The 18,224-nt window shown below is 37.7% G+C and overlaps 1 protein-coding gene across 1 annotated transcript in view; it reads left to right on the top strand.

Annotated features, from left to right (window-relative positions):
• The window catches only part of si:ch211-282j22.3 (ER degradation-enhancing alpha-mannosidase-like protein 3), a 24,639-nt gene extending 6,415 nt beyond the window's left edge, over positions 1 to 18,224 (top strand). Inside the window, exons 2-20 of the mRNA XM_007230830.4 lie at positions 1,162 to 1,207; positions 1,344 to 1,444; positions 2,090 to 2,129; positions 2,235 to 2,347; positions 2,485 to 2,638; positions 3,282 to 3,416; positions 4,611 to 4,716; positions 5,869 to 5,966; positions 6,110 to 6,235; positions 6,339 to 6,422; positions 6,595 to 6,678; positions 7,665 to 7,789; positions 8,545 to 8,710; positions 8,914 to 9,068; positions 9,254 to 9,371; positions 9,487 to 9,663; positions 11,308 to 11,473; positions 13,215 to 13,406; positions 14,756 to 18,224. Coding sequence (XP_007230892.3) covers positions 1,162 to 1,207; positions 1,344 to 1,444; positions 2,090 to 2,129; positions 2,235 to 2,347; positions 2,485 to 2,638; positions 3,282 to 3,416; positions 4,611 to 4,716; positions 5,869 to 5,966; positions 6,110 to 6,235; positions 6,339 to 6,422; positions 6,595 to 6,678; positions 7,665 to 7,789; positions 8,545 to 8,710; positions 8,914 to 9,068; positions 9,254 to 9,371; positions 9,487 to 9,663; positions 11,308 to 11,473; positions 13,215 to 13,406; positions 14,756 to 14,988 — 2,419 coding nt within the window. The 3' untranslated portion in view covers positions 14,989 to 18,224. The remainder of the gene's footprint in view (positions 1 to 1,161; positions 1,208 to 1,343; positions 1,445 to 2,089; positions 2,130 to 2,234; positions 2,348 to 2,484; positions 2,639 to 3,281; positions 3,417 to 4,610; positions 4,717 to 5,868; positions 5,967 to 6,109; positions 6,236 to 6,338; positions 6,423 to 6,594; positions 6,679 to 7,664; positions 7,790 to 8,544; positions 8,711 to 8,913; positions 9,069 to 9,253; positions 9,372 to 9,486; positions 9,664 to 11,307; positions 11,474 to 13,214; positions 13,407 to 14,755) is intronic.

Raw genomic sequence — 18,224 nt, 5'->3', positions numbered from 1 at the left:
GCAGCGTTAGCTAGCACAAAGCTTGCTTTGTGAATAGCTGACTTAGCATTAGCCAAGCTAAGCTAACATAGCCGGTTAGCAGTAGCTAGCGCAGAGGCTACTAAACAGTAAAACTGCGTTTAACACAGAAACTGCAATGCTCATTACTAAAGCCTGTCAGATTGGTTTACTTTCTGCACCTGTTTAAAATCTAGTCTAGGCTGAAATGTAGAAGTTTTGGGGGTGTGCATGTTCCTCAGCTCCTCTGCTGTTTGTCAGTATAATGGTGGAATAGACACTAGAGATAGCTCTAACGGCTTCACTGCAGCACAGCTCGCAGGGGCTTGGAGCACAGCCTAAAGGCATTAATGAAATAATCAGACTTGGGCCCGCAGATATCGGCCGATGGCGATGATTTAAAAGTGGCAGTAATCAGCCGGCCAATATATCTATCGATCACTTTTTAATTTAATCTATACCCTTTGGAAAAAACTGAAATCAGTCACTTCCTATAAACATCAGGAAGCTTCTGTTGGGTGCTTTTTGAAGTATATTTGGGGTCATTGTCCTGCTGGAAGGCCCATGGCCCATGATGCATACCCAGCACACAGAAAAAGCACCCACTGCATAAAAAAAAAATTTAAACCTCCACCATATTTGACTGTAGGTACTGTGTTCTTTTCTTTGTTGGCCACATTCTGAACAACATTTATTTTGTGTTGTTCCAAAAAGCACACAACTACAAAACTTTATTTTCTGAAATAAAATTCCTTTACAGTACAGTATTTTGTGTTATAGTGTATAAATAGCAAATCACTGGTCCTTTTCTACATCAACTGAAACAGTATTCAGACAGCAGAACCACAGTGCAGCTTTTGTTAGAGCCCTACCTTGTGAGTTGTTGTGGCATGAGATGATGAGGAATGTGATTACAGGCAAGTTTTCATTTCCTTGTCATCAGGACACTGTGATCAAAGACAGACTTTATCCAAATACAGTTCTCTTCTTGCAGTGCTGTGCTGCAAGAGGAAAATTTTGGTTTGTTTTGGTTCTCGGCCACATTTAGAAATGTTAATTCAGATGCAGCTTAGTGTTACCATAGAAGTGTCTTATTTGCACTTCCTTATTGGAACAGGTCTGATGATGACTTTTGTTTAACGGTTTGTATGTTCTGTGTTTCAGGGAACAAGTTCTGGAGATGTTTGATCATGCCTATGGGAGTTACATGGTAAGGAATTAAACCTTTATAATTCAGTTGTTCTACAGGCCTCGCTCCTTGTAGTCTCACAACTTGTAGTTTTTTTATTCCATTGCATTGCTTTTTTAAATATTGTGTAATTAATTTCACTGATCTGTTGCACCAGAAATATGCATACCCAGCAGATGAGCTGATGCCTCTAAGCTGCCGAGGGCGAGTTCGAGGACTGGAGCCCAATCGTGGGGACATTGATGACTCTCTGGGAAAGTGAGTCAGACACAGAAGTTGTGACATGCTATATATGTAACCAGAAGTGGGCTATCCTTGTTACAACTTAGTTTTTTTTTTATTTACATTTTTTTACATATAGAGTACCAACCAAGTAATTCTGTGTATTGAGTTTTAATTCTGTGATAAATGAATAAATACACACAATCCAAATGATCCAGAATTATTATATTAGCCTGTAATTTTTTTTCTTTCAGTTGAATAGTTACAGTTTTGGAGAAGTCATTAGGTTACATTAATAATTTTTAACAGTGTACTTATCATATTCATCAAGTTGGAGGTGTTTCTTCCTATTTTACTTATAGCATGATCTATAGATGTTCCCTTGCTTGATTTGGTTGTGTTAAAGCTGTTTTGGAGCGCTGGTCCACCTGAAGTCAGTGATCTGGAGTTTGTTTCCAGTGGACTTCCAGTCATTTTTTAATGTGACTCATCCACTTTTCACATTATTATCCTTTCCATCAGTATAATAATAACTAATGCCTAATAAAGCCTCACAAACAAGAACTTTGAAAATGCCCTAAATCTTTAGGGCTCTGAACAGCTACCAGGAAACACTTAGAAATGCTCTGCAGCACATGATTGAGCTGAACTGAAACATTTACCCACATTTCTCTCTTTCAGATTCTCTCTCACACTGATTGACACCTTAGACACACTAGTGGTGAGTACATTTTGTTAAGACAATTGCTAATGAAAATTGAAGCTAAAAATCTGTCAGTTACAGGCCTGTCATTCTCCTCTGTCCTCTTTTCTGTGTGTCTTGAAGCTGCTAAACAGGCTGGAGGAGTTTGAGGAGGCTGTTAAAAAGACTGTTAAAGATGTACGACTGGACAATGATATAGTGGTGTCTGTCTTTGAGACCAACATTCGTGTTCTGGGGTACGTTCAAATCTGTAAAATCAAAGAGTACTACAGTACATATTGAATATGTTTAAGAACATGTTCTTGGGGTGATAGAATGGTAATTAATTGAAAACTGAGCTAATAGAAAACTCCTTGTCATGCTCTCCTTTCAGTGGGCTGTTAGGAGCTCATGTGATGGCTGATCTGCTGAAGCAGAGGGGAGAGAGGATGCAGTGGTACAGGGATGAGCTGCTCCACATGGCCAAAGACCTGGGCTACCGCCTACTGCCTGCCTTTAATACCACCAGTGGCCTTCCTTATCCAAGGGTAATCTGCTAGTAGTTTACATAGAATTCTTTTTACTAATAAAAATATGCTATAAGTATTATCTTGTCCTACTTAGTATAATGAATTAACTCCTTCAAACGCCTTGATTCATTAACTGTTATTCATTAAACACAGTACATTAAAATAGTAACTATCTATTATAAATGTGTTCTTAAGAATTGTTTAAAAACCACTATACTTTAATAAACATTATGAAGTGAATTATTAAATTACCACTATGAACATATCCGTGTCTACTATGAATTATTCAGTATGTACTATAAATGATTTGCTTTCTACTATAAATTTAGTATCTTCTAGAATCATTGTCTACTATGAATTATTTGGTATCTAGTATGAATTATTCAGTGTCTACTATAAATTATTTGATATTGACTAGATTTTTTAGTATTTTGTGATATAGGTAGTATGATTTTATTCACTAATTTACTAACTAAATTATTTATTAATTACTATGAACCTACCATGTAGTTTATGTTGCTTAGATTACTAAAGTAAAGGAAGTACCAGCATATAGACCACTGAGGTTAAAAGGTTAAAAAAGTGAATATAATATGAATAGAGTGACGTGTTGGAAATGATGTTTCCTAACAGTGTCTGTTATTCACTGTTTGTGCTATAGGTAAACCTGCGCTATGGGGTTGTGAATCCTCTCTCGCGCACGGGCACTGAGACCGATACCTGCACTGCCTGTGCTGGGACCATGATCCTAGAGTTTGCAGCACTCAGCCGACTTTCTGGAGTTTCAGTGTTTGAGGTGCTCTTCTCAGAAACTTTGTTTTTTCTGCTTTTACTGCCCTGTTTCCTGTCTGTTTTCCCTGTGTTTCTCGTCTCAACGTGTGTTCCCCAGTCATTTTCCATTCACGTGTGTCTAATTTGTAGCTCCGCCCCCTCATTACCTGTTTCTCCAGGTGTTCGTAGTTTTGTGTTTGTTTCCTGTATATATATAGCCCTGGTGTTTCAGTCTGTGTTCGTTGGTCTTTGCACTTTCCCATGTTGTTCTGTCTATCCCATGTATACGTTCTTGTTTCACATAGTGTACTGCCCTCGTTTATCCCTGGTTATTTCTTGTTTATCCTGGTTTATTTCTTGTTAATTCTTGTTTATTTTCTTGTCCGTTTTAGTTTGTTCCGTCTTATTTTAGTTCCTAGTCTCTTGTTTATTTTGTTTTGGTTGGTTCCTTGTTCCTTGTTTGTTTCTTTATAAAGCTGTTCCTTACGTGCACATACGTCCGCCTCCACGTCTCCCTGCCTGCTAAACCCTGACATTTACACTGACCTGGTGCTGGTTCTGGTTCTGAAATCCTGAACGGTTCCGCAGTTTTCCTCTGCAGAGTCACAGGTTCTCAGACAGAAAAACTGGTGCTGTCCCTCTAGCATTTCCATGCAAATTGTTTAGCTGTCTGACTGCTATTTATAAGTAAATGAATAATTAGTGGATGACATAAGAAACAAACATATTACATGCAATATGGTCCTCACAGGAAATACATGAGAAGATGCTGAAAACTGTCTTCAGTAGAAATTAAAGTTCATAAAGTAGAGGACTTAAAGAGAGCCGAAAAGCAGGTGTTGGATGCAGCCTATTTTTGAGGTGTTTTACTCTAGGGCACAAACCAACAAATCTGACTATCTAACTAGTGCATTGATTTTGCAACATGCAAATAAGCATCTTCAGCCATTTAGGTTTTTGGTAAATGAGCATTTTTTTTAAAACAGTCTGCAGACCATGTAATCATTGGCCTCTTGAACCTGTGGAAACGCAGGTCCTTGCTGAGTTTGGAGTGGGATGTGATTGGATGTGATGTCCTAAGCTTCCAAGTTAATAGCACCAATAGCTTACTAAATTCTAAAATACTAAAAGTATACTAAAAAGTCATAAAATGCTGTAGGTACCACTCAGTATATAAAGTTCCTATCATATCTGACATTCTCTGTACTGTTCCTAACAGGAGCATGCTCGGAAAGCCCTCGATGTTCTCTGGGAGAAAAGGCAGAGAGGGAGTGACCTTATGGGCACAGTCATTAACATTCATAATGGAGACTGGGTCCGCAGGGGTGAGGCTGCACACATACATATGGATAATATTTAATTGTCATATTCAGGCATTCTGCCACATAGAACACTGTTAATTCAACTCCTCAGCTACTAATCAACACATAAATGACAAATGTCATGGAACAGGAACTGTTCTGTGCCATGTCCTGTGGAATCTAAAATACGCTGCGCCTGTGGGATACTTGTGTGGTCTTCTGCGCTTATTGTAGGGGTTGGGAATTACAGGGCATCTCATAATATAACAATATCATGGTATATTGCCCATATTAATGATGATAGCACAATACTGTGATTTTGTGATACACAATTCTCTTTGATACTTCAAAGCATTTGTGTTACTGTAGAGAATGAAATACTTCTAACAGTGGGTGGTAATGCCTTATATGATGTATCCCTAGTAGGGGTGTCACGATTCTCTAAACCCTCGATTCGATTTTATTTCATATTTTAGGGTCATGATTCGATTCGATTCTCGATTTTCTTTTTTCTTTTCTTTTTTTTACAGCAGAGAGGCCTATGCCAGTTTTAGATTAGTCTATGGTCAGTCATTGGTTTGATTCATCAAATTTACAATATCTTATTTCAAAAGGTGGGCTTGATATAAGTGATGCAAATTAATACAAGTGATCTGTAATACACCACATTAGACACTAATGGTCAAATTTTAATAATTTAATTAAGATATATATGTAATGCCATCTAGTGGCTTTTTGTGTTAGCAGCAGTGTGCACTATTAAAACAGCAATGTGCAACATAACAAAATAAATAATAAAAAAATACAGGAACAGTCATGTAGAAAATAATAGAACAATTAGAGCCTTAACAAACTGAACTCTATCCTACTTTAACAGTTAAACATGAGAAATAAGACTTTAAGACTTTTTCGGTCCTTGAGAATGACCAGTTTTTTTCTTTAACAAAGATATATTATTAACTTTATCTGAGAGAAAGATGCTCCTTAAGGTACCAAAACTAATAACATATTTGAGACAAAACAACTGTTTTTTTATGAAATATAAAAATCGTGACGACGCTAATGCCTAGGGACTTTTTGTAGTGTTTGTAGACCCTGTTTACCTTCACTCACTCTCAAGCTCTGTTACAACTTTTTCTTCATTTCATTCATTTTTTGTTTTTGTTTTTTAAACAGATAGTGGTGTTGGTGCTGGGATAGACTCATACTATGAATACTTGATGAAAGCATACATTCTGCTGGGAGACAACGTTTACCTTGAGAGGTTCAATACTGTAAGTGTCTTTTTTTTTTTTTTTTTTTTTTTTTTCAGTATAAAGAAAAACATTAGTATTATTGTATATGTTAAACATATTTTAATGTGTTTTTTTTCTGACCGTCCTAGTGAGATTTATTCTTACAACTGTTTGTTTAATAGCACTACAGTGCCATTATGAAGTACATCAGCCAGCCTCCCCTGCTGCTCAACGTGCACATGCACAATCCCACAGTGAACGTGCGCAGCTGGATGGACTCGCTACTGGCCTTCTTCCCTGGGCTGCAGGTCAGCACTTATATCCCTACTGCATATAATTTGGCCAAAAAGATCAAATTAATCATCAAAATGAATTGTCAGAATCATATTAACTAATTTTTGTGTGCTTTAGGTTTTAAGGGGAGATTTAAAGCCTGCCATAGAAACCCATGAGATGCTCTATCAAGTCACAAAGCAGCACAAGTTTCTACCTGAGGTAACGAAGTGTTAAATGCGGTCGTTTTGTGGTAGAATGGTTTATGTCATGATTATGGACATGCATTTATTGCTAAGCTGCAGTAATGATCACTGGTTAGACAGCAGTTTCTCTAAAAGTGCTCCATAAAATGACTCTGCACCTTTTTTTCTTTCTTTTTTGTGCTTGACAGGCGTTCACTACTGAGTTCAGAGTTCACTGGGGCCAACACCCTCTGAGACCAGAGTTTGCTGAGAGCACTTATTTTCTTTACAAGGTATATAACGCCTGACTCCTGTTCTGTTGAATTTGCAAGGATAATTTTATACTTTCAGCATAACTCAGATCCTCATTGTTGGGGGAATCGTCATGTCTCCATAATGTCTAATTCACAGAAGATGTAAAAATCTAGTAGGACCTGATTAAATCTGTTTAATTTATTTATAAATATCTTTTTCCCCTCCCATTTGTAGTTTAAGGTTTCCTTTTTGTTTTTTCACACTTTGTCTTTTATACAGCCTCAGCTATTATAACACAGACAATTGCATAATTGCACTCTTCTAAAAAAAAAAAAAGCATTCTGTTTATGTATTTTGATTGCTTAAATGTAACTGATATTATAGTTAAGTTACAACGGTAGCAGTAAATATGGATTCCATACTGTTGTGGGAAAACTTCAGTGATTCATTCTGCTGTTCAACTGTGTCCTGAATTGTGGGAGGTTTTGATGTGTGTCTGATCTGTTTAATTCTGTTTTAAAGGTAAAAACAAATTTGAAGTGCAGAGAAACATCACAATGAGTACAAGCTTTTGTTGAATGGCTCATCTCTATTCACCCTCATGTTCAGGAATACAGCACTTTTAACAGATGCTCCTAACAGACTTACAATGCTAGCGATAAGGGCATGACATTGCCCATGATAAAATGGCTATTTTTACACCACTAACAGTCTTAAAGTAGCTTCACACTTTATTGGTTGAATTTAGAGAGCCCTGACATTTAAAAGGTGGCACAGAGAGCTTTAAAAGTGCAAGCTAGTTTATTAAAAAAGACTATTTAGTAGTGGTTTCATTGCATTTGCAGGGCTATGCCCCTATCACTTGTATTGTAAGGCTGTTTGGAGAATCAGCTAAATTTTGGAATACTGGGGGTGAACGGAGGTGGCATATCCAACAAAAATAAAAAACCGACATAAAAGGTTTCATTCCAACGGTGAAGACACTGCCACTGCTGAGTGTTTATTAAAGTTTATTCCATCTCAGGCTACAGGTGACCCATACTACCTGAAAGTGGGCCAGTCCATCGTGGAGAAGCTCAACACACATGCACGGGTCCCCTGTGGCTTTGCTGCAGTGCAGGATGTACGAACAGGCACACATGAAGACAGGTAAGAAGCAGACATACTCCGAGGAAGATTAGCTAGAAAATATCCATTGATAGTAGGGCTACAATTTTTTATTATTATTATTATTATTAAATTAATTGTTTTTTTTTTTTGGTTTTTTTTTTAAACGCACCCCTACAAGCTAAGCCATGTGCTAAGAAACCTGAAAAGGCAAACCCTTAGTTAAGAGGAAGCAATGGTTTACTCGTGTCATGTCATTCACTCAGAAAATGATCCATTTTCCACTCCACTGAATGTTTTAAAGGAAAAAACAAACTTTATTTTTTATATTACAAGTACAATTATCAAGTGCATCGCTGTCCCGTAAAGACAACTGTGTGCCTCCACAGCTGCTGGCTCTAAACAAACTTTCCCCCAATATAGCATTTCTTTTAGAGACAGTACCCATTTATACTAAGACTGCAGTACCACACAGTGAACTAACACATAACGAAAATGAATTTATCAAGTTCAAACCTAAATGTTACACAAACTGAAAACTGTCTCATTTAATAAAAACATCTTACACCAATGAAAATGTAATTACAGGTAAATAAACATAAATAATAGCTTTGATCAGTTTTAGTTCTTGGCCCACACAAAACCTGCAAGAGCTTATACTAATTTATTTATTGTATTTCACAATACCAAGATATATGTAAGCGTTATCACACATCTCTCTTTTTTTGTCAGTACCATGGCCAATTTCCGGATATGCACAGCTCACATCCAGCGTTTCTGTGATTTTGTGTTTCCAGGATGGATTCTTTCTTTCTAGCTGAAATGTTTAAGTACCTCTACCTGCTTTTCTCTGAGAAGAGCCACTTGCCTTTTGATATAGATGACTACATCTTCACCACCGAGGCCCACCTGCTTCCAGTCTCCCTGTCCACCGCACAGCCTCCCTGTGAAGGCAACAACACGGTGAGAGCTTAGAACAGTCTCCAGCAGGACCCAGCCCTAGGCTAGTATTTAGAGATGTATGTACACTGCAGCCTTAGAAATGCTGTAGGTGGAAAATTACTGGAAGCATAATGGGCATTACTAGTTTTGCAGTGTAACTTGAATTTTCTTTGTTGTTTACATTTTTGTGGATTGAAGTAACATCTACAGCCTATTGTTTTTAGGACCAACACACTGCTCAAGAGGAGGACCTGTTTACACATTCCTGCCCCAGTGCTCAGACCTTGTTTCCCAACAACCCCTCCTTTGCCAAGACCATCAGGGATGGATATAAATACCTCACAGGGGTGGGCAGAGCGCCCCATGGGCCTTCAGTCAGGTACCTTATTTTGTTGCTGTAATCTACTTCTTTTGTTATGTCTGTAAGGATGCTTTAACAGTGTAAAAGAATGCATTTGCTGAGTATTTAAAGTGGTCTTTAAGTTAGTAAAGTTAAATATTGCTATTAGATTATATTACACATAGTTCTTCTAACAACTGTACCCTGTTTATCCAACCCCACAGAGGAATTGAGCTGCCTCTTCATGACACTGGTATAGAACCATTGGAGTTCCTGAAGAGCATGGGCATCTCTCTGACCCCTCTCACCGACATGGCAGCCCGTAGTGTTTCGAAATCCCAGGTAGGTTCAGTCGTCCAGCTCTGGAAGATTAATATCTTTTTTGGATTTATTTAAACAGTCATAAAAAGGCACTTCTTTGTTCTCTTATCCATTTCCTCATCTTCTATTTGTGAAGGACTCTCAGAAAGGTGTGTATAGAGTGAAGCTGGTTGCTGAGGTGAGCCACACGCCTGAAGAAGATGAGGTTGTGCCACTAATTGTGCAGCTCATCTCTCCCCCGTTTTTGGGAAGAACAGTTCTGACAGCTGGACCAGCCAAATTTGGAATGGATCTCACGAAGCAGGAGCACGGGGTAAGAAATACCAGGAAGTACACTACACTATATTGCCAAAAGTATTCGCTCACTTGCCTGTGCACGCATATAAACTAGAGTGGCATCCTGTTCTTAATCCTTAATAATAATAATAATAATAATAATAATAATAATAATACGATATCGGCCCACCCCTTGCAGCTATAACAGCTTCAACTCTTCTGTGAAGGCTTTCCACAAGGTTTAGGAGTGTGTTTATGGGAATTGTTGACCATTCTTTCAGAAGTGCATTTGTGAGGTTACAGGCTCACAGACTTTGCTCTAATTCATCCTAAAAATGTTTTTGTGTTGAGGTCAAGCCAGTAAAGTTCTTCCACACCAAACTCTCTCATGCGTGTCTTTATGGACCTTGCTTTGTAAAGTTGAGACAAGAATGGCCATCCCCAAACTGTTCCTGCAAAGTTGGGAGCATGAAACTGTCCATAATCTCTTGGTATCCAAAAGAATTAAGATTCTTTTATTGGAGCTAAAGGACGAGCTCAACTAATGTAAAACAGACCCACTCCATTATAATAATCCCCCCTCCACCAAACTTTACACTATACAGTACAGTGATGACGTGCTTTACACCACTGCATCTGATGCTTTACATCAGGGGTGTCCAAACTTTTTTTGTTGGGGGCCTGAAAGGAGAAATATATTTGAAGTCACGGGCCACAGACTCTGTAATAAAACAAATAATGAAATATACCACTTTAAATAATAAATTTTCCTGATTATTTCATTTACAGACCATTTTACTTGACTTACTATCTTTATCTTTGACAGTGTTGTGTAAACTAAGGTTTTTTCAAATTGATGTTTCATTTCATGATGTCTCTTTATATTAAACTCCTTAATTACGGCAACTTTTAGACTCTCTTGCCCTTTTTCTGCTCTAAAACTGTGCACTCTCTCCGCTTTTAGACTCTTTGGCCTGTTTTTTTGTGCTAGAAATGCACACTCTCTCCACTTTTAGACTCTCAAACTTTGAATCTCATATTATAAAAACCTGCTTAACAGCGGGCCAACTTTCATTCTGTTTCTAAAATACCTCGCGGGCCGCTCCAAAAAAGGAAGCGGGCCGTAGTTTGGACACCCCTGCTTTACATTGCATTTAGTGATGTGAGGCGTGGATGGAGCTGCTCGGCCATGGAAACCCATTCTTTAAAGCTCTGCACGCTCTACTGTTCTTTAGCTAATCTGAAGCCATGTTGGAAGTCAAATCTATTGATTTCTGACCTCTACACTCTGTTGCTTTTGTTCCCAGTCGCTTTAACTTTGTCGTCATATCACTGACAGTTGGCTGTGAAATATTTAGTAGTGAGGAAATTTCACAACTGCACAGGTGGCATACTAGGTCTGTACCACACTGGAATTTACTGAGCTCCTGATAGCGACCCATTCTTTTACGAATGTTTGTAAAAGCAGTCTGCATGACTAGGTGCTTTGTTTTATACTCATATAGCCATGAGAGTGATTGGAATCTGGGTTGAATAATTTGTATGGATGAGTGAATACTTTTGGCATTAGTGTATTTCGTATATAGGATCGTTTAAATGTGAAATGTTTTTTTACTTTTTAAATTAAATATTGACTCTCATCTCTTCATCTTTGTTCTATGTCTCCTTCCCTCTCTCTCAGGTAAAGGGAAGCATAGTGAAGAGTGTTCCATACACAGCCTGTGGCCACATAGAGAATACACTACAGCTGCAGGGACACATCGCCCTGGCCCTGAGAGGCGACTGTATGTTTGCTGCCAAAGCCAGACGTCTGCAGGAAGCAGGGGCCATTGGCATCATTTTTATCGGTGAGTTTAACAACGTGATTATTATCAGCTGGTCAATAGCATGCTGTTTGCTTATATAACTAATGACCTGGGAAAGTCCTGGATGCTTATTACACTCTTCCTGGAACTCCTGAGCTCTCAAATAGCCCAGCTTGGTTTCACTTCAGGCCTGAAAGCAGTTTCCTCCTCTGTTTATTAACCATTTATCACCTGATTTGGACATAACAAGGTAGTTTTATTTATTTATTTTTTTTTTGACAGGGACAATGCTCATTAATCAACCGAAAACAACTGTAAAAAAAGCCAGAGTTAGCCATAAAGGCTAATTTTTATCTGAAGTCCCTGGCCAGCTTTTACTATGACAACCTAAAATAAAAACAATAAATTGCGTACAAATAATACAAAAACAAATATCCATCATACGCAATACAACACAATAACAATTAACAACACAACATCCCTTATAATATAGAACAATGTTCAGTATTCAGTAGTTGATGATGATAATTTCTTATCAGATAAATTAGCTTTAGCCCCCCCCCCATATCTTTATTTATTTCAAAACATATAATACACAGCCTTTTACATTTTGTTTATACATTCACATACACATTGAAAATACATATTCTATTAGGTATATACCTAATATAAACAATATAGGGTGTGATGAAATATCTTTTGCAAATCTTCTCACTTCACTTGCACTTGCTCTAAAAACATTTAAATTCTTCTACCTTGCCAGATACAGTGAAACAGTGTTTCTTTATTATCTAAGCATTTTGTGCAAGTGCCTGGTAAAATTTTATTATACAGAATAACATTTTACAGGGGTTACATAAGTTTTCATTAGCCAGATATATTAATCTGAGGAATGTACAGTGGAATGTATAAGTTTGGGCACCTCTGATCATTTTCATGATTTTCCATTATAAATCTTTTGTTTTTCGGTTCAACAATTTCAGTTTATCACATAGCAGATGATATGTGAGAAGTGTGAAATAATTATTCAAACTAAATTATGTGCGAGCATAAATTTGGGAACCCTTGTCGTTTTATTGATTTAAATACCTTTAGCGTTAATTATTGGAACACAAAATTTGTTTGGTAGTCTCATTGACCCTTGACCTATATGCACAGGTGAATCCAATCAAGAAAAAGAGATAAAGAATCTTGTTAAAGTTGAGGGTCGCATGGATTCCAGTCAATATCAGCAGATTCTTAAAAAAAACAATGTTCAAGAATCAGTGAGTTGAAGAAAGTTGAAGTTGCGTCGGGGCTGGATACTTCAACAAGACAACAACCCAAAACACTAAACTCTGCTCTAAATCTACTAAAGCATTAATGCAGAGGAACAAGTACAACGTTCTGAAATGATCATCTCAGTCCCTAGACCTGAATATTATTCAAATCTGTGGTGCAAATAAGTGTTTGGAAACCATCAAACTTAACTGAACTGGGGATGTTTTGTAAGGAAAAATGGTCCAAAAAAACCTTCAACCAAAAGCCAGACTCTCATTGGAAGCTATAGTAAGCGTTAAAAGGCTGTTATTTTTTCTGGACGATGTATTTTTTTCTGTCGTGGTACCCAAATTTATGCACCTGCCTAATTCGGTTTAAAGAATGATTGCACACTTTTTGTAAATCCTATAAACTTAATTTTACTTCTCAAATATTACTGTGTTCGTTTGCTATATGAATAAAGAAAAAATGCAAGAACGTAACAAATCCCTAAAGTAACTGTGTTGTTTTTTGCTCTTACCAGACCAGCGAGAGGACAGCAGCAGTGCTGAGACGCCTTTGTTCCAGATGGTGGGAGATGGGGAGTCTACAGAGGACATCACAGTGCCACTGGTCTTTCTGTTCAGCAGAGAAGGAGCTGTTTTAACTGCTGCTCTGCAGGAGCACCACAATGTGGATGTCCTGCTGCTACCCAAAGAGAGACAGCTTGGAAAGGGTGCTTGCCTCAGTTTTTTTCTTTTTTTGTTTGCAATCCATTAGTTTGTGGTAATGACTGTAGGAAAGGATGTCTCTTCTCATCACTTATAAGGTGATGTCAGTCAGTACAGGCATCTGTTTTTTCAGAGCTGGCTACCCAGTAATCTTTAACGTCCTAGTGATGTGGTGATGGGGTTAGTCCTAAGGAATGAATGTGGTAATTGGCCTTCCAAATTTGTTGAAAATAAATAAATAAATAAATACATGTTTGCAGTTGCAATACAGTATATAGCTTCACCATCCCCATATGTTTCAATAATAAAACAGCCCTGCCCATTTTGCATCTCGTTTTGTTCACTAATCTATCTTTTCATTTTTGGTGTCTAATTCTAGTGCTAATATTGGCACAAGTTTAAAAATTTTCACTAGAAATTCTGGCAGGGGCTAAATTTAGAGAGGAAAAATTATAGGAGCAACACATATAAATGACCTTGTCTGAAACAGGTGTGCAGGAACTTTTAGCCAGCTAGCAACATTTTATTTGTACTCTGTCTTGGCCAGCTGTATTTTCTGGTCTGGGTGGGTACAAAAATAGTTTTTTTTTTCTTTTGTTTGTAACCAGTGCATGTGGACTGTCAGGGGTTAAACTGGACTGTAGCTGTGTTGTTTATTCTCTTCCACAAATAGAGCTGAGCTTCAATACTGTAATTTGATAAAATGTAAATAGTTGATACATTACACTTAAAGTCCTGTGAACAAACTGGGAAACCAGTGGATCTCCTAGTGTCAGTCTGAGACACTTGTTTGTGGTAAAGGGGGCCAACTCTGGCCCCACTGCGCAGACTCTGGTTGAAAATTTGACAGTGTTTCACATTTTGGCTTCATTTCTTTGGAACAGAAGGGAATAGAATCACTTTGTCCAAGTTTTGGAGAATTTCCATTTTTTTTTGTTTTTTATTTACTTATTTCCTAAATTACTTGTCAGAATAAAAGAGCCTTGTGTTCAAGTTTGAACAGATGTTTTCAACCTTAAATCTAACTGAACCTAAAACCTTGTTAAGAGATATTGAAGCATTTCTCACAATCACGCTAAAACATTATCTCCAAACTGGCAACTTTTCAGGACCATTTTAAAACCTTCTTGACCTTTTGAACCCTATGTATATTTTGTTAGTTATAAATTCTTATACAGGAACTATCATTTTTGAGCATTTCTATTGATCCAATTATTAATATGAAGAATAATGGACAAATTCTATTGATGCCTATGTGAAAAAGATATTTCCAAATACTTTCGATTTGACATTTTCTGTCCCCGATCTTCCGTCTTCTTTTTCCTTACATTGCAATATCTGCCTCTTTTTGCAGAGAAATCAGAAAAGCTGAACATAAAGTTCCGGCTGGCCAAGGAGGGGGAACTGGAGGAGAACGAGGCAGACAGCACTACAATCCGGCTGGTACTGGAGGGTGATGTGGACCCTGAGGCTGAACCAGAGACCTCAGAAGTGGTGCCACCAACCATCTGCGATGCAGCCTCTGCTGGGGTGGAACACCAGGAGCCTTGCACTGTGGAGCAAAAAGACCCAGAAAGCACCTCATGATGTTGGGTTTGGTCTGGTACCTCATCTCACTGACTCACATCAGGGCTGCTAATGCTGCTACTGCTGGCCTGTGGCTGATCCAGGGTCAGAGAATACGGCAAGAAACATGGCAAGAAATGCCCTCGCTGCCGTCTTCAGAGGTGGAGCGATCCAAACATGGTTATACACCAACTCTCCTGCAGATGGTCCGACTGCTTTTCCCCTCTGGTACAGATGTTGACTCTGTGTGTAGTTTGTAGTTATTTGGGCTGTGTATAGGGTGGTGGTGGGTATGTGAATAGGCTGAATAGGAGGGGTAGGCAAAGCTGTAGTCTTACTCCCTGCTGTTCGGCCATGCCCTGAGTATGCTGCGGTGATTGGTTATGATTGATAAATTGGTTGGTGGTTAACGGGTGGAAAAGCCTATGGTGGTGTGTTGATAGTTCAGAGGGGCACAGTGGGCAGCCTGATACAGTAGGCCACACTCTCAGGTCAGAACACATTATTCCATTGTTTATTATTGTTAATATTGGTATGATTGATTTATTATTTCTGTTTTTTATATATTTTTATTTTTTTGCTGTTAGCGTATGTATCTCTTCTGATTAGAGTTTCTGGTAGCACCAGTGGGTTCATTCTTTTTTATTTTCTTATTTTAAGTGCTTAAAGTCTCTGAATTGTTCTTAAACATCTCACTTATGACCAAACCTGAGAGCAGTATTGTGTAAATAGGGAACACAGTAATTATTTAGGGAAGAATGGGCCAGTTTTTGTAATTGTTCTTCAACATCAGGGAATTTCAAGTGCTAAGACTTGAACATGTGTGCAGATATGTGTTCACAATCAAGTATGAGATCATCCGTGAAAGGCCTGTTAGTACACTACATACTGTTGTTTGTGCCAACACTCGAGTGTGTGTGAGTGTGGGTTTTGGGATTGTGTGTGTGTGTGTATGTGTGTGTGACTCTTTGAGTCTGTTTATACCTGGCTTTTGGTGAACAGAATAAGATTAACTTGATCAGACTCTTGTCAGATAAGCAGAAATGTGTGTCTCATTATATGATTGTTTATTAGGGCTGTGGATTGGCAAAAACTTGTTAATACAAAACGAATTATTAGGCAATTTTAGAGAAAAAAAAAGTTTACTTTTTATCCAATCAGAACAGTGGGATCTGGACACAAAATACAAGTGAGGGTGGGATTTAAACACATCACTAAATGAAAACACTTTTGACACCAATCTTAACATCTAAACTAATAATTAAAAATCACTTTTTATATTTTTATGAATTGATATCATTGTAAAGTATAATATTACCACACTTCACTATATTACCTTCACCCTCTACTATTTGGCTGATACTGAACTCTGTGTCTGTCTGTCTGTGCATGTGTGCACTACTAGTGGAAGAGTGCAGTGTTGCCATAGTAAATTTTGTTTCTGTGCAGTTTAAATAATCTTTTGTATTTTCTGATGGAACATTACAGAAATGCAAGAACCATCTTAATTATTGTTCCACCAGGAGCAATATGCATTTATGTATATTAGTTTTTTTTATTCACAGGAAGTAAAATTGCATATCATCTGGTTACACTGGGGACACATTTTAATTAGGGATGGGACAAAATATGGATATTATTATTATAGATACGTCACTTTAGATATTGATATTTGTTTACTGAAATATAGGTTCAATTGAATAGGGTGAACCTGCAGTAAATGTATAGAATATTAGTGGTGATTTTCTGTGCAATTGACACCAATAAATCCATAATTCCTGGTTGCTTATTTAGGAGTATTTTATCCTCATTAGTAAAACTGTATGCTGTGAAGTATCGTAGAGAATTGTCTTGTGATACATCGAGTATCACAGAATCACAATATCATGATCTCTTTATCGTGGGCAACATATTGTGATACTCCTAATTTAAATTACTTAAACAGTATAAACAGTCCAGTTAAAGTTTATCCAGATACTGTTTCAATACAAAGAAATGCATTTATTCTAATGCCAGGTATAAACAGGCTCTTTCACATTCTACAAATGCAGTAGTCCCACTTGTACAGGTTTAATGCTAAAGGGGTGTTTTTAGTGATTAGGTAAACAACGATAGCTTCGAGAGCTTCAGTTTTCATCATCAGTCCTTCATATTTTCCATATTTTTGTTTGTACAGTATGCAGGTGTTCTGTGAATCATTATAATTTTAGTCTGTTGAATGAGAGAAAATCAGACATGAACATTCAAAATCATCAGCAGTCACTAACCTCACATCTTCTCCGCCAAGTTCTTTTCATACCAGCCTTGCACTTTGGCACATAGACACTTTTCCTGTAGACAAACAAAGTAAGGTGGGTTTGTAGTGGCGGCTTTTCCTTTATTTTTGATGTAAAGCGCCTTGTGGACCTGGCTAGGAACTAACTAACTCACTGTCCTTCTTGCTCACTGTTTCACTCACTCCTGTTGAACAGGCTGAAGTTCTGATCATTCTCCACTAGGGGGTGCTGTTAGTATTCAGATAACTTTAGGAGCTGAGTATCACTGACACTGTGTGTCTGTTATGGATTTCAAAGCAGGGTTTCACATTTATTGCTTAGTAAAACAAATTCTTCCTCATATCCCAATCATAAGTGTAAGAGTTCTCGCTCACTGTATTTCCTGATGTGCTGCCGTTCCTTTCCTAGGAGTAAGAACTTTAATTTTACTGTATAAGGTAGGACTGCTCCAGTTCTGTTATTTTTTACTTGCTCCTCACCCACACCCATATAGAGCCCCATAAAGTCATTCATCTAAAACGTTTTTTACAATTTTAAACAGAAATTGACTGAATATGACCTGTAGATGAGTAGCAGTTAAATGTATTTCTGGCACTTTAACACATCACATAAGATCAACTGAGGAGTTATTGTTATTATTATTTTATATTAATGGTAATCGCGGATGGCGGCTGTGCATCATTTTTGTCTCCAGTTTTCTCCTCAATAGAAGTTCAACCTGTGTACCTCTAAACAAGGGCTTGCTGATTAACCATTTCACTACCCAGAGCCGATACAGTGGCTTTATATTTATTTCTTAATATATTTTATATATACTTGAAATGATCTGTCTGCCATTTGAGGATATTGATTTTAAAGATGGAGCACTGAAGTGCCAGTGTGATGTTCTAGAGCTGTAATAGAGATTCACATGTGTAGTGTCTTGGCTGAGGACTGAAGAAAGATCAGGCCTTGCCACCAATAAATCAAGTTATGAAGCCA

This window comes from Astyanax mexicanus, chromosome 17 (genome assembly GCF_023375975.1).
Source record: "Astyanax mexicanus isolate ESR-SI-001 chromosome 17, AstMex3_surface, whole genome shotgun sequence".
Taxonomy (NCBI): Eukaryota; Metazoa; Chordata; class Actinopteri; order Characiformes; family Acestrorhamphidae; genus Astyanax; species Astyanax mexicanus.
The sequence above is the reverse complement of the archived record's forward strand: the minus strand, read 5'-3'. Positions and strand labels throughout refer to the sequence as shown.